At 43.7% G+C, this 24,241-nt stretch overlaps 1 protein-coding gene across 1 annotated transcript in view; it reads left to right on the forward strand.

Annotated features, from left to right (window-relative positions):
* fkbp16 (FKBP prolyl isomerase 16) overlaps positions 1–18,212 on the forward strand; it is a gene marked incomplete at both ends in the record, with an annotated part of 27,426 nt that extends 9,214 nt beyond the window's left edge. Inside the window, 5 exons of the mRNA XM_084452493.1 lie at positions 14,344–14,561; positions 15,657–15,841; positions 16,023–16,100; positions 17,875–18,012; positions 18,126–18,212. Coding sequence (XP_084308619.1) covers positions 14,344–14,561; positions 15,657–15,841; positions 16,023–16,100; positions 17,875–18,012; positions 18,126–18,212 — 706 coding nt within the window. The remainder of the gene's footprint in view (positions 1–14,343; positions 14,562–15,656; positions 15,842–16,022; positions 16,101–17,874; positions 18,013–18,125) is intronic.
* Positions 18,213–24,241: the final 6,029 nt, after the last annotated feature.

A 24,241-nucleotide genomic window follows, 5' to 3' on the forward strand; every position in this document is an offset into this window, starting at 1 on the left:
TTAAGTGGTACGCGGCAGAGAATAGAGGAGCACAAAAGGCTTCTGGATCAAACCTGTCCAACCTACAGGAAGCTGGTGTCCTGTCCAATCAAACCTGTCCCACCTACAGGAAGCAGGTGTCCTGTCCAATCAAACCTGTCCACCTACAGGAAGCTGGTGTCCTGTCCAATCAAACCTGTCCACCTACAGGAAGCTGGTGTCCTGTCCTGTCCCCTGGTAGTCAGAGGGCTTTATAGGACGGCCAGGGGCCCTGGTAGTCGGAGGGCTTTATAGGACGGCCAGGGGCCCTGGTAGTCAGAGGGCTGGAGGGCTGGGGGCCCTGGTAGTCAGAGGGCCCTATAGGAGGGCCGGGTTCGTTGGTAGTCAGAGGGCCCTATAGGAGGGCCGGGGGTGTTGGTAGTCAGAGGGCCCTATAGGAGGGCTGAGGGCCCTGGTAGTCAGAGGGATCTAGTGCCCCTAGCCCTCCTAAAAAGCCCTCTGACCTCTCTCAGTTGTGCATAATGTCTCCAAGCTGTCTACAGCGTTGACGCTAACTAAATTCAGGGAATGTCTGGGGACCACAGCAATAAGGTGTTCAGCTAAGAATGGATCAAACTTTGCCAATAGCTCTAGGAGGCCCAGGAAATTTCCCCAGTAGCTCATCAATCCCCCTGCCCTCTCTCCCGTGAAAATTTTATCACGGCCACAACTATTCTTAAAACCTCCCTCCAGTACTGCCTCTCTCCATCAATTTGTTAAACCAGCTCGGAGTCAATTGTTGCTGTGCCTCTGGAGTGCTGGTGTAAGGCCAGCATGCAAACGCTATGTTCCACGTTTCTTTTGTTGTTGGATTTTTCCAATCACAAAATCCATCAACAAAAGTATTGTGTTTGTTGTGCTCGCAAAACAATAAACTCAGCCTGTTGATGGGGAGTAGAGCAGCCACTGTCTAGACACAGTTTGTCCGTTCGGTAAAAAACAGCTGAGAAATTAATTAGTAAAACTCCTACTGTTAACCCCAATAGCTCTATCCCTGACCTGACTTTGGAATGGAGCTGCTCCTTTTGCAACAAGAATGGACTTGGCTTGGTCGCTGAAAGTATTTCACCATAATTCAGGGTCGGTGATTGTGCCGCACCACGAATTGGGGTCCTCCTCCTCCGAATGTTGCTGCTTGGGCGGCCGCTCGGCCTGCTCTGCTCACGGGTCTAATGCGGCCTACTTGTAACTCAGATAGGCCATGACTGGCACATGTGGTGCAAGGTTGTGCCTTTTAATTTTGGTGACATATTATTTGGCATTTTGGCCAGAGAGGCAGCATATTTGCTTGGTTTTATTTTAACACTGTCTGGCGCTGTCCATACTGCAACTTTCTGTCTGTTGTATAGCAAGTGCTATTTGTTTTTGCTTGGCTTAGCCGGCCTGAGCGCAGTTATTCGGCGATATGACAATATCAAGTTCGATTGTCAGTTGTAGGAGAACACCTGATTGCCTTGTTACCATTATGTCACGCCAAGAGGCAACGTTTATTCAGTATCTTGCCAGCGACCAAAAATATTGTAAAACAGTTAGCGCATCCTCCTATTTGTTTTGTTTTTGTATAATAGGCAATTACACGCAATTATTAATACTAAATATGCTGTAAATATATCATGTAAGTCCTGCCTGACACAATGTCTACAGGTGCTATCTGGACGCAAAGGCTGTGTACTGCCGCTGATTTATTATTTATGTTTACGTGACACAAGCAGTTGATTTTCTTGCAGTCACAGGGCTGTTACCTTCTTGTGTATATGGAAGATGTAGAGAGTGGGTCGTATGCCCACCTCCCTTGTTCTCTGTAAAGCGCATTGTGTTGCCTCTGGGTATGAAATGCGCTATACAAATAAAGCTTTGATTGATTGATTGATTGATTTTGTTGTGTAGCGATAGTGTTGTTACTTAAAAAAGAAAAAGAAAAAGAGGTGCAATGATTTTGATGCTGTAGCCTAAATCCTGGTGGGAAATAATAATAATGATAATAATTTTAAAGAAAAATGCTGTGACCGTAGCAGGGGCGGGGGGCTGTTGCGGGGAAGAGGAAAGGGGGGGGGGGGCTCCACGGACGCCTGGCCCAGGGGCCCACACACCCCATAATCCGTCCATGCACTGGTGTATACAATCAAGCATGTAGCAGTGCACTCTGCCTCTACAAACATTTATTAAAGAATGGTCGTTCTAAATAGCTCACTGAATTCCAGTGTGGTATTGTAATAGGATGCCACCGTTGCAACGTCAGTTCATGAAATGTCTTCCCTCCTAGATATTGCACGATCAACTGTAAGTGGTATTATTGCAAAGTGGAAGCATTTAGGAACCATAGCAACTCAGCCACGAAGTGGCAGACCACGTAAGGTTATAGAGCGGGGTTGCCAAGCGCTGAGGTGCATAGTGCATAAAAATCGCCAAACGCTCTGCTGACTCAATAACTGCAGAGTTCCAAACCTCCTCTGGCATTAGCATCAGCACAAAAACTGTGCACCGGGAGCTTAATGACATGGGCTTCAATGGCCGAGCAGCTGCATGCAAGCCTTACATCTCCAAGCGCAATGCCAAGCGTCAGATGGAGTGGAGTAAAGCAGGCCACCACTGGACTCTGGAGCAGTGGAAACGTGTTCTGTGGAGTGACGAATCACCCTTCTCTATCTGATAGGAAGCTGTAAAGGGGGGACCAACTCCATATCAATGCCTATGAATTTAGAATGGGATGTCATAAAAGCTCCTGTAGGTGTGATGTGTAGATGGCCCAATACCTTTGTCTATATAGTGGTACCTAACCTATGGTTGACAGTTTGAAACTGGATGACACCGTGACTGATCTTTTCTTTCAGAAGACACCTACACATTGTTTGATCTGTCGCCAAGACGCCAGACACTACTCTCCTTGTAGAGCCTGAAGTCACGACTGCAATATTGTCTCAAATCTAAGTGAATTCTGCAGACTACCCAGCCATTCGGCTCACCACATGAAAACCAATGGAGACGTTTTAAAAGCTCCAGTTTGTAACAGGAGACCTTGCTCTCCTATTCCTTTGTATTCATAGCTGGTTTCAATCCAGCCTGTTATTCTCCATACACAGTAGGTGTTTCTGGAGCTAGCTCACTTCTGGGCCCACCCATGCTCCTCTCCTAATTTGTGGTTAACAGCTCTGCTCTTATTATGCTCTGCGGATCCGAGGCAAGGCTATCAATGAACCCAGCATGCACCCTTCTCATAATCTGACCTCAACTAGACCCTCTTGTGATAACAGACAGACATAGTTGCTGGGCAACTCATAAACACACCCGCTCTATATGACTTTTCTGTTTGTGACACCGGCATAATGGAAGCAGATGGGAAAGTGGTAGGGCCAGCTGTTATTAGCACGAGAGAGCAGTGCAAAGGTACACACACACACACACGCACACGCACATGCACACACACACACACACGCACACACGCACACACGCATGGACAAACACACAAGCAGATGTAAATATAGTAGCTCTGGTGTGGCGCTGACCTTCTGGTCTGTATCTAAGAGCTAGCTTGTTGAATGTATCACATACAGCAGACCATGGCTGCCGCATACTTCTACTTTTTAGTACGAGTACGTACTACAGATGCCCCTAGAAAGTACATACTTTGCACTCCATAGAGTAGGCATGCAGAGAACGGCTGTGAGCTGCCTGCCTGTCCGTCCATCCGTCCGGCAGGCAGGCAGGTGTGGGGAAGGGGGGCTCGTGGCAGAGCAGGCAGTGCCATCGGGGGCCACCCTCCCTCAGTAGGGTGAGGAGCGGTGACTCATCTCTGGAAGACGTCATCGCTCTGTCATCTGCCGTGTGCATCAGAACAGCAGCAGTCCAGCAGAGCGCTCGGCGTTCGCACGCAGAAACACCTCTTCAGAGGGCTCGCTTTCTACCGCCCATTAATCACCAGCAGCCTGCCTCACGCTGACGCTCCAATCACTGATTGTTATTAAAAAAACCCAGATGTATTCCAGGCCCTTGGGTTAACTCAGTAGATCTGGGTTTCAGTAAGCAATCAACAAATCATCCTCACGCCGGCGTTATCATCCAAATCATCCTCCCGCCATATTTCATTTGGTTATTCATATTCTAGCGTTTGATAGCACAGGATGATAACGTGTGTCGGTGCTCTGTGAAAGACAGTAAGATTATGGTAAAGACTTTCATCCTTTCACTGTTTCCTGCTAACTGTCTGTAGTAGCTGCAGAGCAGGCTGTGTGACGAGTGTGACCCTATGCAATTAGCCGCTGGTAGGTCAAGTCAAGTCCCTCCCTCTACGACGTGTGGCTGATGAGTGCCTCATCCCTCATGGGTGATCCGGGTTTGAAGGTACTACTAGATGTGTGGAGCTCCTCCAATGACAACCTCAGACGCAGCTGCCTAGTTAGAGCTATTCTGTAGGTGAGTGTGTGCAGCACTGGGGTGACTACGACTGACTGACTGACTGACTGACTGACTGACTGACTGACTGACTGACTGACTGAATGACTGACTGACTGACTGACTGACTGACTGGCTGACTGACTGGCTGACTGGCTGACTGACTGGCTGACTGACTGACTGGCTGACTGGCTGGCTGACTGGCTGGTTGACTGGCTGGCTGACTGACTGGCTGACTGACTGACTGGCTGACTGGCTGGCTGACTGGCTGGTTGACTGGCTGACTGGCTGGCTGACTGGCTGGTTGACTGGCTGACTGACTGGCTGGCCAGAGACACACAACACCTGCTGGGTGAATGAGACAATAACAGGACTTGTTAGTGTTTACACCTGGTTGTGTATATCAAGGAGACTAGGTACACTAAACACAGAATAACAAAAAAGAACTTTTTATTATATAATGTAACCAAATGGTGATTTCCCAGGGGAAGAGAGGTGAAGCAATTATTACAATCAATCATTTTGTATGAAATGGCAAAGAAGAATGTAGAATCAAACATTTCAGTTCAATTCAGTTGATATTCACAGTGATATTCCAGAAACCGTGACCTTTCTTTGATCACCACATTGTCTCCGTGGTCCTTATCTTTGTTTTCTATACAGCAGTGTTGGTTCAGACTTTGAAAGAAAATAAATACATTTTTGATTAATCTATTTTCATGACATTTATTTCATTCGCAGAATGTCACACATTAAGGACTGAACTGCATGTGGTCCCAAACATTTCAGGCAGAATATTCTGAAAGTGGACTGAATATTAGTTTTCTGACTGCCAGAGAGAGGTAGCTTGAATCTGCAAACGTGTCGGATAGATAGGGATGATGTATTTCATTCATTACTTCAGTTTCTCTCAGATCATTTCTCACTCTCTTCCCCTGTCTAAAAAAAACATAAATATGTCTGGCACCATAGTTCCCTAGAGATGCTGTGACAAATATATAACACAATGTAAGAATATAAAATAGTATAACAACTTTGTCATCAATTCTCATGCTTAGTAGTTATCAGCATGACTCTTCCATTTTTATGTCAGTTAAGATAAGATAAGATGAACTTTAATAATCCCCAGGGTAAGAGTAAACAAATAGTAAAAAAAACACATATACAGTACAAAAAATGTATACATATAAAAACTATATACATACAAGAGGAAAAATATACTGTACATACATGGCACTGTTGTAGTAAATGGAGTGCACTTATCCAAAGCGCTTTACAATGGCCTCACATTCACACATCAATGGCAGCAGCTGCCATGCAAGGTGCAAGCCTGCTCATTGAGAGCAATTTGGGGTTCAGTGTCTTGCCCAAGGACACTTCGACATGTGGACAGGAGGAGGGATTCGAACCGCCGACCCTATGATCATTGGACGGCCGCTCTACCATTGAGCCACAGCCGCCCCTGGCAGTAAAGTGACAGATCACATGGGGGGGGGGGGCAGGTGTGTGTGTGTGGGTGGGGGGGTGCTCAAGCACTGTTATAGAGTCTGATAGCCGCTGGCACAAAGGAACACCTGAACTGCTCTATTTTGTACCTGGGAGGGATGAGCCTGTGGCTGAAGGTGAGCGTGTTGAGAGTTACTCTCCACTTCTCCACTCAACATGAACAGACTATCATTTTGAGCTTGAATAGCATGGAAAGGTAACTATAGGGTTTCTTTTTCTACGTCTTGGTGGTGATGTATTTTGACTTGCTTTGAGCTTTGAAGTTCAGACCTGTCAAATGTAAAACTGTACTCTAACTCTGCGCAGAGAAAGAGCAGAGCTGAGAGACGTTTAACTGTGCTTTTGCCGTTTAGCTCACGTAGGAATCCACTTAACCAAACATCCAATCCCTACCTCACACAGGAATATACCTAACTAAACACCAGTCCCTACCTCACACAGGAATATACCTAACTAAACACCAGTCCCTACCTCACACAGGAATATACCTAACTAAACACCAGTCCCTACCTCACACAGGAATATACCCAACTAAACACCAGTCCCTATCTCACACAGGAATATAACTTACTAAACACCAGTCCCTACCTCACACAGGAATATACCTAACTAAACACCAGTCCCTATCTCACACAGGAATATACCTAACTAAACACCAGTCCCTACCTCACACAGGAATATACCCAACTAAACACCAGTCCCTATCTCACACAGGAATATACCTAACTAAACACCAGTCCCTACCTCACACAGGAATATACCATAACTAAACACCAGTCCCTATCTCACACAGGAATATACCTAACTAAACACCAGTCCCTACCTCACACAGGAATATACCATAACTAAACACCAGTCCCTATCTCACACAGGAATATACCTAACTAAACACCAGTCCCTATCTCACACAGGAATATACCTAACTAAACACCAGTCCCTATCTCACACAGGAATATACCTAACTAAACACCAGTCCCTATCTCACACAGGAATATACCTAACTAAACACCAGTCCCTATCTCACACAGGAATATACCTAACTAAACACCAGTCCCTACCTCACACAGGAATATACCTAACTAAATACCAGTCCCTACCTCACACAGGAATATACCCAACTAAACACCAGTCCCTACCTCACACAGGAATATACCATAACTAAACACCAGTCCCTACCTCACACAGGAATATACCCAACTAAACACCAGTCCCTATCTCACACAGGAATATACCTAACTAAACACCAGTCCCTACCTCACACAGGAATATACCATAACTAAACACCAGTCCCTATCTCACACAGGAATATACCTAACTAAACACCAGTCCCTACCTCACACAGGAATATACCATAACTAAACACCAGTCCCTATCTCACACAGGAATATACCTAACTAAACACCAGTCCCTATCTCACACAGGAATATACCTAACTAAACACCAGTCCCTACCTCACACAGGAATATACCCAACTAAACACCAGTCCCTATCTCACACAGGAATATACCTAACTAAACACCAGTCCCTATCTCACACAGGAATATACCTAACTAAACACCAGTCCCTATCTCACACAGGAATATACCTAACTAAACACCAGTCCCTATCTCACACAGGAATATACCTAACTAAACACCAGTCCCTACCTCACACAGGAATATACCTAACTAAATACCAGTCCCTACCTCACACAGGAATATACCTAACCAAATGGTAGAGAGAGAAATTCCTCCCTGACTGCATGCAAAAAACACTGCCATTTCAAAATTGTTGACCTATATTATACCAGGATAAAATATCTGCAAGCTTTTCACTGAATGGCCCCGATAATACCCCCCACACACATTGCATTACATTACATTTCATTACACTACATTACAGTAATTTAGCATACACTTTTATCCAAAGCAACTTACAATAATTGCATTTAACATAGGTAGTCAGTGTAGTACTACTTGCCAGAGCTAACACAAGTGCATCTCCCGTCTAAACAAGTGAGTAAGAGCATAATCTAGTGCTAAAGCCAAAGTGCAAGAATAGCAAAATATAAATAAAATAGGTGCAAACACAGCCGCACACGCATAGACATACACACACCTTTCATTGATAAGTATATGTTTTAATGGATTGCTAACATCCAATAGTATGAGGCACAATATATCATAACCTGATCTAAATGTCCCTCCTGGCTTCCAAAGGTGCAGCAGTGATAAGATTCAGTCTATTGGCTGGGTGCCAAAAGCCATGAAGATAGACTTTGTTGTTCTACTGCTGTTACGTCATTAGCCCAGGTCCTTACTGGTGAACTGTGTCAGGCTAGGAAGACAACCTCAAGTATTTGTGGAGGGAGGTTATGTACTTGGAAAAGGACCACATGGGAACCACGTCTTATACCCTCACAGGTACAGAGTCAGAGGGTTAGGGTTAGGGTTAACCCACACGGTGGCTTTTGGAGGTGAGAGGATTGGATAACCCAACATGACAGCAAGGCTTTGGGAAGACAGCAAGGCTTTGGGACCCTTATGTTGCATCACTGCATTCCGTTTTAATCAGTGGTTTTGACACACACACACATGCACACACACACTCTCACACACACACACACACACACACACACACACACACACACACACACACACACACACACACACACACACACACACATCAGTCTCATATCTCAAAATAGTCTCATGTGGCCACAGTGAGTTGACTCATGTTCCTTTGAAAACCCAGACAGGAAGAGTTATGGTGTAGTTCTTCTCCCTCAGCTCCACTGAGATGGTGAGCACACATAGAGAAACTGGCTATAAAAACGACTAGAACCACTGCTCACGGCCCCAGGGCTGGGATTGGATTCAGTTTAATAGGCTGAGGGGGCCTGCTCCAGATTATATGAGGACTTTTGAAGAGCTCTCCCCTTGGGCAAAAGGTAGAACCTGCCCTTGATCCCTGCTGTTTCCTCCCTCATTGGATTTGCTACACAAGGAAATAAAACAAACAATATAGTATAGACACACATACAGACGGTGGCTCACTAAGGGGCAGCTGACAGTTCCCGGATCGTGGACAGTAATAGTCGGGCTGTTTTGCAGTAAAAGAACTACTGAGGCAGCAGGGGAGAAAAACAGCTGTGACGTTTCACTCAGGGGCAGGATTAGAGCTAAGCTCCTTCTGTGTGCTTGTTTTGGTATTGTAGCCTGTCTAATATCTGCCTCAGAGGCCATATACACATGAACAGCCACTGGCCAATCCAATTGATCTGTTTATCACCATATTAAAGTGAACAGCCTCACCATGAATCCTGTACTGCATACAATTACATGGTTTTATTAGCGGTGTCAGTGTGTACAACAGTAGGTTATCTCCATAGTAACCACTGTGAGGTACTTTCTGGGCATTCCCTTCAATTAAAGACACACATGATAAATGTGCCTGACATCAGGGACTTTTTTCCATCATTCAAACTGACAAGGAGTCTGTCCACCACACAACACAGTGAGTGAGTCAAATCCGGTGTCACAAACGTAGGAGGAAGTTTGCATCGCAGCTATGCATGAGTCAATACGGATGAGTTACTGTATGTGTGCAGACATCCCATGAGGTGGGAAAACTAAACAAACCTTCATAGTGATCTCCTTTGAGGTGAAGGGTATTATTAAAGCCAACACAATGGCACGGCGGGCAGTCAGTATGGACCGCAGGTACCGAAAAGACAGTACACTGTGTCTGGATAATGATGTGTTGTTTCTACATTGACTACAGTATGAGAGACCGTAACTATGCACAATCCTCATGATGATCGTTTTCTTAAATGGACTCTATCCAGATCCTGTCCCCTTAATGATCCCTGCTGTGGCGTTGTAAACCTGTCTCTGTCCCTCATCACTGCCAGACTTGCTGTCTCAGCTTGTTCTCGTCCCGGGTCTCTGCGCTGTCCTCTTCCCTCCGACCCAGGCCTGCACCCCTCGGGGTCAGATGGTGACCTGCGGGGTCAGTCCTACTCTGCGTGATGAGAGAAACTAGCGTTACCTCCGGGCCCTTAGTCTGATCCTTATTGCCTTGTCGCGTCTCAAGTGACTCGGCCTACTCAAATCAGCCGGTGTGTTCGCAACCTACATTCACTCTCCTCACCGGATTCCACAGAAACACTTTCCAATTACTTATTGGGGGTTAACCGCAGATGTCACTAAGCACAGGGAGCGGAGGACCTGGCTGCCCTTAGAGACAGAGCTTTAGAACATTATCCCGAGGTTCGGTTCCAGGTTCAGGTTTCATTAGGGGGGCAGTAGCCAAGCTCTGCCTCGCTGGCAGATGGCTCTGTCTCTTACAGGCCAGCCTGCATTTCCTCTCTGCACTAACCAGACCCTGGGGCCTCATTCACACAGCTCTGTGCTGCAGCGGCCTGCCATGGTGCTAATCACTGGTGCCCAGTCTGACACTAAAAGCCTTATGGATCTTTCAAAGAGCTGTGTTCTCAGATCACAGCTGGCAAGTCTCTCCAGTACTCCCCATTTAGTTTCCTTGCCAGAAAATGTGTTTGATGTCCATGGTTTGAATTCTATATATATATATATATATAGTATGGATCATTTGAACACATCATTTATGATTCAGTTACTCTGTGCCACTAGAGAATGCAACTGCAAAAGTATAGCCTACTCATGAAGGCAATTACAAAGGTCAGCTGAATCGTTGAATACGGATGGCATGTCCTTTTTCTGAGAAACCCCTTTGAAACAGTCTATGACTTAAATCACAGATCCAGTCCCCAAGTGTGTGTGTGTGTGTGTGTGTGTGTGTGTGTGTGTGTGTGACTCTTTGGTGTGCAGAATCTGTTCAGTGTCAGATGGACAACAGCTACCTGCATCGATTATTACTAAATCACTCATCAAAGTGGTTGTGTAAGTTTGTCATATCCGATACCATGGAACAAGGGCACTTCCAATATCATGATGGTATAAGGAGGTCTGTTTTTCATTGATTTACCGTTGAGCAAGGTTATAATAGTTTCACTTTTTTTTATTAGTTTTTATTTTTATATCGTTTTAACTTTTTGTGTTAAATTTCAGTTTAGTTTTAATTAGTTTTTAAAGTAGGTTTTCAGTATTAGTTTTAGTTTTTTTTCTTCTGCACTAGCCTCATGAGACTGTCCTGATCTCATGAGCTCACATTGTTTCACTCTGTGTAAAACAAACTATCTGGCACATGTCAGTTTACTTCTGCGCAGGGGCACAGCTAAAGAAAAAATGGAAGATAGATTTCACATCCACCCAAAATACCAAGCGTATGTATGCAATGAAAAAGACTAAAACTAAGGACATTTTCTCTATAATTTTAGTTTATTTTAGTTAGTTTTGTAAACACACAATACAGTTTTAGTTAGTTATCGTTTTTTTCTAAAGCCTAGTTTTTATTTTTATTTCAGTTAACTAAAATGTTTTTTCACACCTAGTTTTCGTTTTTTAGTTAGTTTTCGTTAACTATAATAACCTTGCAGTTGAGACACCATTAAACTCGCCCACTGCGTGACTAGTTGTGACTGTGAGCCTATTAAATAATACCCGCTGACCTGAAATCACCTTCCTTCTAAATGTAAGAATATGAATAAGAAACTCTGTGGCTTGATCCTGGTCCCCCAGAGACGGTCTATTGTCTGGTGTGTAACCTTAGCTCTACTGAAGTTTCAGTGTTGTTCCTGACAGCCTATGGTATACAGTAGGCTATTTTCATCTTCCCTACCACGATGTCACTTTAACTATGTATTGTACTGACATTGCTCACAAGTGTCTCTTGTCAAAACAGATGCGTGCCTATCTGTGTACACTTACGATAGTGGTCCAAAGCAGGGTTCCAGGCTCAAAAAACAAAGTGGAGAGAAAATAGCTGATGGGAAATGGATCTAAGAGTCTCATGTCAAGACAGCGGAGTTGCGCTGCCAGGGACACCTCACCGATGGGCAGGTTTACGTTTCCTATTACACAACGCTGTCTGTGGTAGTAATAACAAAATCAGACCAGATGAAGGCCTGTCTGCGACACAGAGCCATCAGGGTCACAGAGACAAAGGTGTCTCTGGAGGGTTTCACTGTGTACAGTATTATTCTCTCACAATCACACCCACACGCACACACACACATACACACACACGCACACACCCAACCAGCAAGGCCTGTAGTGTTATCCACAGAAGAATCGTTTGATGGCCAGTGTGGATAAATGCACAATGCACTTCTGGTGTGTGTGTGTGTGTGTGTGTGTGAACAGCCTGGCTGCTCTCATGAGAATTGGCGCTCCGCATCCACTGTGAACTCAGCTTAGTCCACCCTAATGGGGTCCTGGAGCACAGCGGCCTGCTCTCTAAGAAGCCTGTTGGGGAATACTTAATTATTCAGCATTCAGTAGTGTTACATAACAAGGCTTTTGGACAGTTGTGAAATTCAACAAAATAAGAGCAGAGCTACCTCTGTGTAGGAAAAGACAGAAGGCTGCATTCTGCAGAGAGAGAGAGAGAGAGAGAGAGTAAGAATCCAACTGTGGTAGCATGTTTGCTCACACGCAGTGTGAAGTGAAATCAATCCAGCGTCTCTTTCACATCCTAACGCGTGGTCATAATGGGGATTGAGAGGAGAAATCTCCTCCCATGCAATCCCCATTATTGTCTTTTCGGTACCTGCGGTCCATACTGACTGCCCGCCGTCAATTATGTTGGCTTTAATAATACCCCTCACCTCAAAGGAGATCACTATGAAGGTTTGTTTAGTTTCCCCCCCCTCACGGGATGTATGCACACATACATTAACTCATCCGTATTGACTCATGCATAGCTGCAATGCAAACTTCCTCCTACTGTACATGTTTGTGCAGTACTCACTGTGTTGCGTGTTTGACAGACTCATATAAATGTGGAATGTCAGACCGTTATTGTGAAAGCTTGCATAGATGTGCTGTGTAAATGTAACGTGATACAACTACTGTACATTGTGAGTGGGGGCAACTTAAAAGATGGTGCACAGTTTTGTGAGGCAATTCGAGGCTATTCGTCTGTCTATATCAGAGAACAAACAACAACCACTCCAATCTTAACAACGCCATGAGAATTATATAAACACAAGTAGAACATAAAAACAGAGCACATTCTATGATCACTTGCCAATGAAACTGACCAGATGCACATGAGCTCTGGGGTGTCTCAGACTCACATTAGCGTGACTACAGTCAAATGCAAATTAATCTGAATATTCATACTAAACAATACAGAAGTGGAGAGGCCTCTACACAGAAGTGCTGTCTGGCCACCCATCCCTGGCCTAGAATGATAAGCGTCTCAGAATGCCCCCTGCTTCCTCCAGTCCCGAGCTAAGGGATGGTCTCATGTTTCCAAGGCCATAGCTCATCTGCTCAGTGGTCCTGAGCATCACGTAACAGCGGATGTAGTTCTCTTGGAGGTGAAAGGGTAACCCGATTCCACGTGCTGACGCAGCCTCATGGAGACTGTTGGTGGCATACTAATTATGTTAGACAGACATAAATTGTGCCTTTGACACAGCCAGTTTGAATTATTCATGATCTGACACGCCACACAGAGCTATCACCTTGCACCACAAGCAAGGAAGACCCTGTACTTATCAGCTCCGGACCAGGTTTCTGATCTCTACTTTGTAGGGCTCAATACGCCTTTTTAACTTTTTCATTGCATACTGTATCATGTACATTCTCTCTCTCTCTCTCACACACGCATACAAATACACACTCTCTCTCTCTCTCACACACACACGCATACAAATACACACACATGCGCGCACACGGCACACCCCCACTGCAATCAGAGCCACCACACAGTAACCGATAATGCACCATTGCGTGCACTGCCATGTGTTCACAGGGACCAGCTGATTGAGAACCAAATTAACTTCCCTTCCAAGTGACTCTTGAGTAAGCTGAGGCTTCAGCCACATACAGCTGCACCAGATTCAGTTTCTGGCATGTTTGTAGGGATTGAAATACCTCAGTTACTTAACCCTCAGGCTTTTGCTGACTTAAGTTTACTGTAGCAACATTTATGTTAACATCTGAATTCTGAATTTACCAGGAGTAGAGGGAGGAGGGTCTCAAGCAACATTTAAGGGGGGGGGGGCAGCTGTAAAAAGAAAAATAAATAAATAAGTAAAAAGTCTCTAATAAATAAATAAATGGAATACAGATTAACATTCAAATACAGATTGTTATATTGGTTATATATATATATCCTAATATTTGTACACCTATCTATATATAATGTGGTAATGATGTATAGCATTTGCTTACTGACAGGCAGGAATGTGAATTGAAATGTAGTGAAATATTTATGGTTATATCTTTAGTTGGTCTTTAGGCTAGATGTTGTTTCAGGTTGTCCACAGTGTGTGAGAGTGTGTGTGTTTGTATTTGGCAGGGAGCCTGATATTCCACCCTGGGCACCTTTGCTGTACCAGCTGCAGCTCCTGGACATCAGAGACAAGCCAGACCCCCTGACTCTCCCCGTCTCCGACAGCATCCGCATCGGCAACCAGAAGCGCGAGCGAGGGAACTTCCACTTCCAGAGGGAGGAGTACAGCAGCGCCGCCAGGGCCTACTGCCTGGCCCTGGACGTCCTCACCACACGCAGCAGACGTACGTATTAACACCTGCCTTTTAACAGGCACACTCATAAGCATAGTCACAACCACACACACACACACACTCATACATCCACTTGTTGTGATATCACACTTCAGATAGACCATTTCCACAATTTCAGCTCTAAATGACATGATTGAGTCTTCCTCGCCTCCACCTCGTCCATCGCAGCTCTAATCGTGGCATTGTAATGCAGAGCTACATCAGCCAGAGGTGACTGTCATGAGAAATGTTTTTGTTAATTCTCATGATTATCAAATCTAATCAACGTTCATACTATTTCCACCCCCTTAATCAATTTGATTGCTGGAAAGGCAGGATGGACCCAAGAGGGACGTTTGACAGAAATGAGGAACACGGGCTGCTTCTAAATACACCAATGATGAAGCGACACTGCTTGAATTCACTACAGCAATTAACATACCAGCAATATATCCATTGTAACAAAATGTTGCATATTGGAAGAGAATAGGTGTTAAAGAATATCAAGACAGCCTGTTTAGGTGGGATAAAATCAGATGAGAAAAGATCATATCATCTTTCAATATATCCATGTTTTTAGACATGTTATATGTTTTAAGGCTGCAAAACATGCATACCAAAAAATCATCACATATAAAGTTGAATACAGTAAGGCCTGTCCTTTGCAACTCTTTACATGAGAGCACTGAGAACTTGAGCATGAGAACTTTCTCCTAGATCCTAGCAAGATGACTGTAAGATATCCTATAAAGGCCTCAATAACCACTCCTAGGCCCTAATCTCCACCCTAACATAGATCTGCTAACGGCAATCCGTAACACATCTTATAATAACTCTCACTTCTGGTGTGGGTCGTAACAGGCAGACTTCAAATCTCAGCCGAGCTTCAAAGCTAGTGCTGCCATAACGGGGTTAACGGTAGATTTTTATAGCAGAGGCAAACAAACACACAGATGCCCCTTCGTCAAATACCCAGAGTCTCTCCTCCTCTCTGGTCTTTTGTGTGACCAGAGTTCGCCCCTGACGCTGAGAGAAGCTGAGGTTTACAGGAAATATACATGACAATGAGCCAGGTGTGAGTGGCTGTGTGGCCCTGTTCCCCTGCAGACGGTGACAATGCTGGCGTCCTGGAGGAGGAGGAGGAGGAGGTGCGGGACTACCGGGTGAAGTGTCTCAACAACCTGGCAGCCGCCCAGCTGAAACTGGAGCAGCACAGCGAGGCGCTGCACACCAGTCGAGATGTGCTCTTCCTCGACCCCAACAACGTCAAAGCCCTCTTCAGGACAGGGAAGGTGAGGGGTGCCTGACATATCCATTGGTAGGCTACCTCTCAGAAATGTTGAAAATAGTCAGGGCATGTATTGTAGCCTATACAGAGATGAAGACAGAACCTGATCATCGTTTCAAAGTTTAAAGCTTTATTTGTCTCCAAATATAGGTTGATGTTTGGAGGGTATTGTAATCTGTTTGCAGCTTCTGTCAGACAAGGGGGAGTATGAGGAGGCGATGGAGACACTGAAGAAGGCCTTGAAACTGGAGCCTTCCACCAAGGTGAGATAGCGTTGGATTAGGGTTAGACAGCCATCTGGGTGAGCATGTCTGTCCTCTCACGACCTGCAACTTCCCTAACCCCACTATTGAAATCCAGCCCACACATATAGATCAAGGGTCATTTACTGTGAAACCAGTACCTAAAATCACCACCACGCTCTGAGATTGGGAGGTTCGGGGGTTCGCTCCCCGGTCATAGCCTACCAAAGACTATAAAAAATGGTAGGCTACCCAATGCCTCCCTTATCAATTGTAGCCTAGTATTAAGCGTCATGTCCAGGGGATGTACTTGTACATCAAGCTGCCTCACGCTAAGGAATCGGGAGATAGGCTCCTGCCCTATAGACTAGGTTTGAGGTTCTCAAGGCTACTTACGCTACTTTACTACCTAAGTTCATTATGGTTAAGAAAAAAGAAGAACCCGCACACCGTAGTCTTGGAAAGGTGCAGGTAATGGCTGAAATATAGGCCTACTGGATATGAAATCGCACACCTCTCGATGCTGGGTTAATCAAACGTTTCGGCCTTACAGACTTTGACAAAGGCCGCAAGGCCGAAACGTTGTCTGCAGCATGAGCATGAGCTTGAGTGTGCGGTTTTAATTCTTTTCCTAAAATCAGTACCCAATATCAGCACTAAATCCCTGCTACTGGCCCAATTCGTGATTGGATTTAATCTTTCATTCACATATATTCATTTGCATGATATGTTCAAACCCTGTCTATCAGAAGTTCACACAAGGTTGAGCTGCCAAAGTCATCAGACAGGTTCTGGTTGTATTTTTTACAGCATTGTAGCCTGTTTTGCATTGGAAAGGCTACTATGGGATAAGCTTGGAAAACGATAAAGCGTACAGTAGGCCTAGAGCAAATGGAAAAAGAATAGAGATAGCCTATTGTAAATTGATAGTTCGTTGTTGCCACCGTGGCCAGAACCAGTTCTGTCTTGCTGCTGTAGCCTAACTGCTCTCCGCCAGATCTCCGCTCAGCCCAGATTAGTTGGCCTAAATTAACATACAGTAACGTGTGATATGACTAGAATCATTTTCAATTTCAACCTGAATAAACTGGCACAAATCACCAATCCATATAGGCCCCTATGACTAATTCTAATACCATAACCTTATGTTATGTTCTTGTATAAACTCGCATGTTACTGCGAGTCCTTTGTCTTTTGTTCGGGTTTTCGTCCCACTCTCACTCTGACTGAGCATTTCTATGGCTTCAGCTCCAGTTGAAGTTGACCAACAATAGGCTACACACTGCCACATGGTGAAGGGAATCTTGTCTAGACAAAACTAAAATATCTGCTGTCTCGGTAATTACACCCTTGACTCAATGGGGGATACAATATTCTTTCCCTTTAGAAAAGTTTAATTTAGCTGCAGTGAATGAGTTGGAACAAATTGCAAAAACAACATGATGTTGTTGATAGTATTTAATCAATACTAGCTGATGGATTTTAATCGTTTTTCGTCGCTAGAATGACCTAATTTGATTTGCATGAAAATTATCAAAACTAAAGTGAACTAGTCTGCCCCGCATGGATGAATCTGCGCGAATCTGAAGATGTCAATTGCAATAGCCTATATTATAAACTACGGATTAAACATTTTTAAAAGTGGTGAAAAACTCATACCCTGACAGAAAACAGCTCGACTCTGCTTGCCTGAATTTTCCTGCGATATATCCTGCCATCTATAGGACAACTTGTATACTACAAACGAAAACAATGCTGCTCATTGTTGCATTTCTCTTCTCTGGTTCTCTCTCAGGCCATCCATGTTGAACTGTCTAAACTTGTGAGAAGGCAATCCGGAGGAAAGGATACACAGAAGTGGAAGGCTAAACCTGCCCAGATTCTTGGAGAAAATATTGCACCATTTCTGACTCCCTCCAAAAAGAAACCACCTGTAAGCCACTGAGAACTGTCCCTGAGTGAAATGTTTATCTTCCTGGGCTTTATTCAATTAAAAAAGGAACAATTAAAAAAACATCTCAAATGGAAAATGTCACTTTGTTTCAGGGAAATTCATGGAAGTTCCTGCTTGGAGCTCTGGTGGTGGCCTTGGGCAGTTTAGTGACGTCAGTGGTTCTGACTGCAAGAAACTGAGGTCCACTCTTCAAAGGAGCTGTCCTCTACAGGTCCAGCTCACGAAGACTAAACAGAAGTGAACTAGTGTCTACTGCACAGAATACATTGAAGTATGCCAAATGCTGTATTGGAGATCACCCTGAAAGACGGACAGTAGGCTATAGCCCATGGAATGGCATTTTCAACACACATGATAATTATGCATTTTGGAGTAGCTTGATATTTGTTTGAAGTAATTTTATAATGGGACTTAACCTGAATAATGTAAGCTATGCAGTTTCTTTCTCTTTTGCATTTCAATCAAAAACCGACAATAAAGACAAATAATCCTTATAAAGCATGTTATAATCTAAAGAGTGAGCTCACAGCTAGAAGACAAACCAGAAGAGGTAGAGGGATTCTCTGCTAAATGAAATGTAGTCACATGATCTTTGAAGTACAGTATCTATCTGTTTAATCCTATCATGGTCATTTTTCAGAAGGGATTGAAGGGTTTCCAAGTTGGGGTGGCATTCATTCAAATCACATCGTCACATAATTGAGATGTGAAAGGTTTTAAGAGATTTCACAAACTACATCACACAAACATCTCATCGTTACTCGGTCTTATCACACAAATTACTCCCACCAATCTGCTATGCCATTAAAAACAAAAACAAAACAAAAACAATAGCCTATTCATAACATAATGTAGCCCACTTTGCCAAAGGAATGAATATCCATTTTTTTCATCTGAAATGTAGTTCCTACTTTTGCTCGTCAACAACAACAACATACTATTTATTATTATTATCATTATTATTATTACCATGACGATAATCAAGTGAGACTCCAGAAGTTCATACAAACAAGTCATTTAGATACTGCTAGTCACTCCAGTACAGCTGGTGGCGCTAATGCACCTTCGCAGTTGGTGCAAGCTATCATTGAACTCCACTGAAAAAGACGAAGCAAGGGTCAGCTGGCTGGTGGTCCTGCCGTTGTGGATCGTGTTGCAACGACAAACAGCAAAAATGACAAGTGAGTTACAGCTATAATAGGGAATTATATCCGTTTTTGTAGTCAAAACGTTAATGTTCCTGTGTTCTCAGTTTGCTAATGACATAGTTAGCCAGCTAAGGTAGATAGACAGACAGCTCATTCCTGTGGCTTATCACAGTGTCAACAAAGGCTGCGGCTAATAGCTGGAATTACTAGCTAGTCTACCTACCCTAAAGTTAGCTAACTTGGCTCAATACATTTGGCGACACACAATGTAGCTAGCTAGCTAATTAATGGTGTCTAACATCAATAACTAGCACATTGTTATCTGGTACTAACTTCTAACGTATCTAGGCTAGCTAACCCCAAGCCAGCTACGTTTGGAACATGACTCAGTTCAGGCACCCGTCAGGGACGCTGTAGGCCTAAGATAGCACTAGCTCGAGTCGTATTAGCAGTTTTCCGTCTCTATTTTTGATAGCTTAGTCTTATTTACAACATGTTGGCTATATCTAATCTCATATGAATAATTTTACTGGTTTGGCAATAGTTCCTGATGATATTATTCGGAATGTTTTGATAGACAAGGCAGCTCCGTTATGAGTGCCACGTTACAACAGCATTCCCCCCAAACATTGCCTGCTAATGTCTCGTTGTTGGATCAGACGGTAGACCCGACCGTACATATACGAGTTCATACGGTTACGGTTGCTCCGGTTGTGTAATAACATTGCCGAAATCTACCTATCTTAGTTACTGCCCAAAGTAGCCCATTTCAGTCCTGTTGTCCATGCTCGCTCATGCCAGACTACAGTCCTTTCATCCTCCATTCACTTCGCCGTCAAAATAAATCGGTGTCGGCCTATTTAGGAGAGGCGCTCATATTTACAAGTGTCAGATAAACATGAAACTTCACTTACCTAAGCAAAAGGGTCTATTTAAACAGATGCTGGGTTTTGAAGCCTCGGTGCTACCATTAAATAACTTATTTAGACGCGTTCTGTCCGAGTTCAATTATTTTTCCTAGGTAGTCTTCTGTGGTGGTGGCGGTGCTTTGAAGCTTCAAAGAGACCGCCACCACCACAGAAGAAGACTAGTTGCATGTTTATCTGACACTTGTAAATATGAGCGCCTCTCCTAACTAGGCCGACACCGATTTATTTTGACGGCGAAGTGAATGGAGGGTGAAAGGACTGTTGTCTGGCATGAGCGAGCATGGACAACAGGACTGAAAAGGGCTATGCCAAAAGTAGTCCATTAAGGTTTACGGGTAAATGTATTGTCAGTAGCCTACATTGACAGAATAGGCTACGTAATGATGCGCTTGTGTTGTTGGCCATTACTCAACGGAAACTTGGAATTGTCTTCATAAATGTCCACCCGTCTAGCCATGAGCAGTATTATTACTACTGTAACCTATAGGAGGATGCAACTTCCTTCTCATGTAACATTAGTCACCGAAACAATGAGTAAAGTAGGATCCCACTTGACAACCCCAATGTGGTGTTGGGTGTCTTCTATGTTATGAGAGAAAAAACTGTACATGTGACAAAGTTTGAACTTGATGTGGCTGCCCAGCCTTCTCAGCAACATTGAAGTAGTGCAGGTTAGTGCTAACTATACTTACATATGCTAACCCTAACCATAGGTAGGTTAGTGCTGCTAACCCTAACCTTCATCACCTTCGGGAGCACAGGGGAATACGTATGTTAACATGTCCTGTGTATTTGAAATCAACTTTACAATGGAGTGTGTCTGGCAGTTTCATGTATAGCTATACTATTGCTTGCAGGGGTGAGCAAATAATGTATGCCTTTGTACTAAACCACTTCCTGGGTCCTTTATTGTGTAGGGGGAAACCAGCGTGAACTTGCCCGTGCAAAGAATGCCAAGAAGCAAGGTGAAAAAGGAAAGAAGGCTGAAGATGGTTTGTCTGCTGCAGCAAGAAAGCTGAGGCAAGTGCTTCTAAGTTCCTTAAAATATTACCTTCAGATAAGTTTATGGCTTGATTTTTATATTTTTACTAGGGATGCCCCGATCACAATTTTTGTGGCCGATACCGATCACCTATGAGCCATATCTGCCGATACTTATCGTTTTTTTTTTTTTTGTTATAGCAGCTGGTATAGCAGTACAGTTTCCATTTACACTGTAAATACATTTCATCCATCAAATTGAGTTGAAAGTAGGCCTATTCACATTTTATTTTTTTCTACCTCAATATTTACTTGATCATTATGTAAACAATACTGTGTGTGTGAGTTCCAGGTCACAACATGATTTAACGAGATAACCAAAGTAGTGACCACATTCTACACTATCCTGAGTCAGAGAAGTGAGTTACATTCCAGTGACTCCGCTCCCTCAAACGAATGTAGGCTACATAGAGCACTGCAACTTAATGTTAGTGTAGGCTACATGGCGCGCTGCAACTTAGTGAATTGAAATCCCCATCTGGGATCACACTTCCCTCAGTGCAGCATCTATTTTTGTTCACTGCAAAAGACCTTTCAGACTGTTTGCAGTGACGTCGTGCCTCAGCTTGCATGCAAGAGTACGGAGCTACACACGCGCTGGGGACAGGACGAGAGAGAGAGGGAATGTGTGGGAGAGACTGCGCGTTGTGTTTTAGCTTTTGGGGGGCCAAGCAGCGCAGCTGCTGCAGCACCCATTGTTTGTACGTTTTCTTTATTATTCTTTCTTTCTTTTGCCATGGGAGTCTATGGCAGCCTATAGAACCGTATGGTCAAAAGTTGTGAAAATTGGCACACTCATCATGACAGTCCCCAGAGTCTCCTCACCAAGACTCATGTCCACACCTCACCCTCTCTAGCGCATCAACGTGTCAAAGTTGGAGGTGCATTTATGCATGCAGCTTTTCTTCAGCAAGTCCAGTTTTCAAACTTCAGGTGTCCTTTAATTCCTTGGCTCAAGCCGGATTCAACGCACTTTATGACGTCATTGTGGCCATTTTGAATGATGTGCAAAACCGTGCAAAACCCTTAAAATGTATCTCCTCCTAGGAACTTTCACCAATCTGCACGAAACATGGTGGATGTCATCTATAGACCAATGTCTACAAAAGATTTACAGGGATTTTTGATTATCCATTGCGTTGACAGCCAATCAAAATTGGCAGAAAAGCTGCAAAACAGGACTGGGGTCATCTCAGTAATGTTTTAATCTATCAAAACCACATTTGGCACACTCATCCGGGACACACCCATGACATCTGTCACCAAGCCTCATGTTGACATCTCGTGCACTGTAGCGCCACCAGCGTGTCAAAGTTGGAGTTGCGTTTATGCCAGTAACTTTTGAACTGTATGCCCAATCTTCAAAATGATGGTAGCAATGGATTCCCTGGCTCATGCTGAGTTCAAAACACCCCATGGTTTCATTATTCATTTTTTCGATTGCAGAACAATCACAAACACTTTTGGTCTTCTGCACAACTGTTTTGGAGTGGTGACAGGCGCACTTTTGGAAAAGGCCATCCCTCTTCCAATTCTCACAGCTCATACATATCAAAACGTTCACACGACTCTTGGGATTCATAAAATCAAAAAAGCTAAGCTATACGATGTATATTTTTCACTGTTTGACAATTCGAACGACGACACCCCCTCTCCATTTAGACCAATGGAGCTACGCTCCAACTTGAGGCAGAAAATGACCGAATCGATGTCATGTTTCTAATTCATCACCTCTCCTACAATTTTGAAGAGAGAAGGGCATATTATACTTCAAAATGTTTGTGTGATTGTCTGGATTCTGAAGAAGGAAATAGTTGAGCTATGCTATGTATACTTTACGCTGTGTGCCAATTTAAACGACGACACCCCCCTCTCGCTCAACTGAGGACGCAAAGGCTCACATGGCTTGTGGACTATGGCAATTGGAATTTGCAAGACCCGGCGTAGCACAGCGGGTTGCGCATCAGTCTTGCAAGCAGCAGGTTCAGGGTTCGAATCCTGCTCATCGATTGATCTGGGCACCTGCAATTTTTACATATTGTATGAGGCATAGGCTAGTTTACAAATTCTCAATTCAGTGTAGTTCCCCTCATCTATGATTTTTCTTTAACATTTTTTCTGATGCATCTCTCCAGGGATGCAGAGATAATGCAGCAGAAGCAGAAGCAGGCAAAGGACAAGCCTGGAGATGAGAAAAGCAAGTAGCAGCTGGATAAAGGGCCAATCAAGACTACAGTCTGGATAAAGGGCCAATCAAGACTACAGTCTGGATAAAGGGCCAATCAAGACTACAGTCAGATCCTAAGATGTTACTCAAAGAACCTATACTTTACCTGTACCTTTACTCGTCCCAAGCTCTTGGTTATGAAACCATTTGAAGTCTATCATGGTGGAGGTTCTACTTCAAAGTTTGGAAAATTAAGTTTAAAGATCTCAGGCTTGATGTTAATCAGTATTTAAAGTGTTAGGTGCAAGAATTTCTAACTGCATTGGAAACAATATTGTAATTTTGTATTACTTCATTTCATCTCTAAGTATCGTAATAAAAGCTTTTGTTTATGCATGTCCGTCCCATCTTTATTCCCATGTTTTTATTCACACAACAATGTGCAGAAAGTGTCCTGTTTTGAATAAACAGAGGCCATTCTAAACAAGTTGTTTATTCAATAAAAACACCAATACATTGTATTTATTAACATTTTCAGGTGAATTTGAGCACTGCAGTCTCAAATGTGGATGAAAATGAGAATGCTGCTTCTGTTATAAAAGAGCTTCTCTAGTTAACATTTGTGGGGCTGCTAATATCATTCTAAAATTATTAATTCAAACATTACAGACTTGGTCCAGATAATACAGAACATAACCTGAAACTAAATAATTAGTATAATAATTAACCTGAAAGTAAATAATTAGTATAATAATTAAAATAATTCAATGTTGAATTGATCATCAGTGACAATATATTTACTACAATAATGGCCCCAATACAAGACCTCCTCTACCACTAGGTGGCACTAGATTAAAGGATGCCTCCCCATCTCCAAGATATCCCCCACCCTCAATACTGCTACCAGAGACAGGTGTCAATGG

The sequence above is a fragment of the Borostomias antarcticus genome (assembly GCF_949987555.1).
Source record: "Borostomias antarcticus genome assembly, chromosome: 18".
NCBI classification, from domain to species: domain Eukaryota; kingdom Metazoa; phylum Chordata; class Actinopteri; order Stomiiformes; family Stomiidae; genus Borostomias; species Borostomias antarcticus.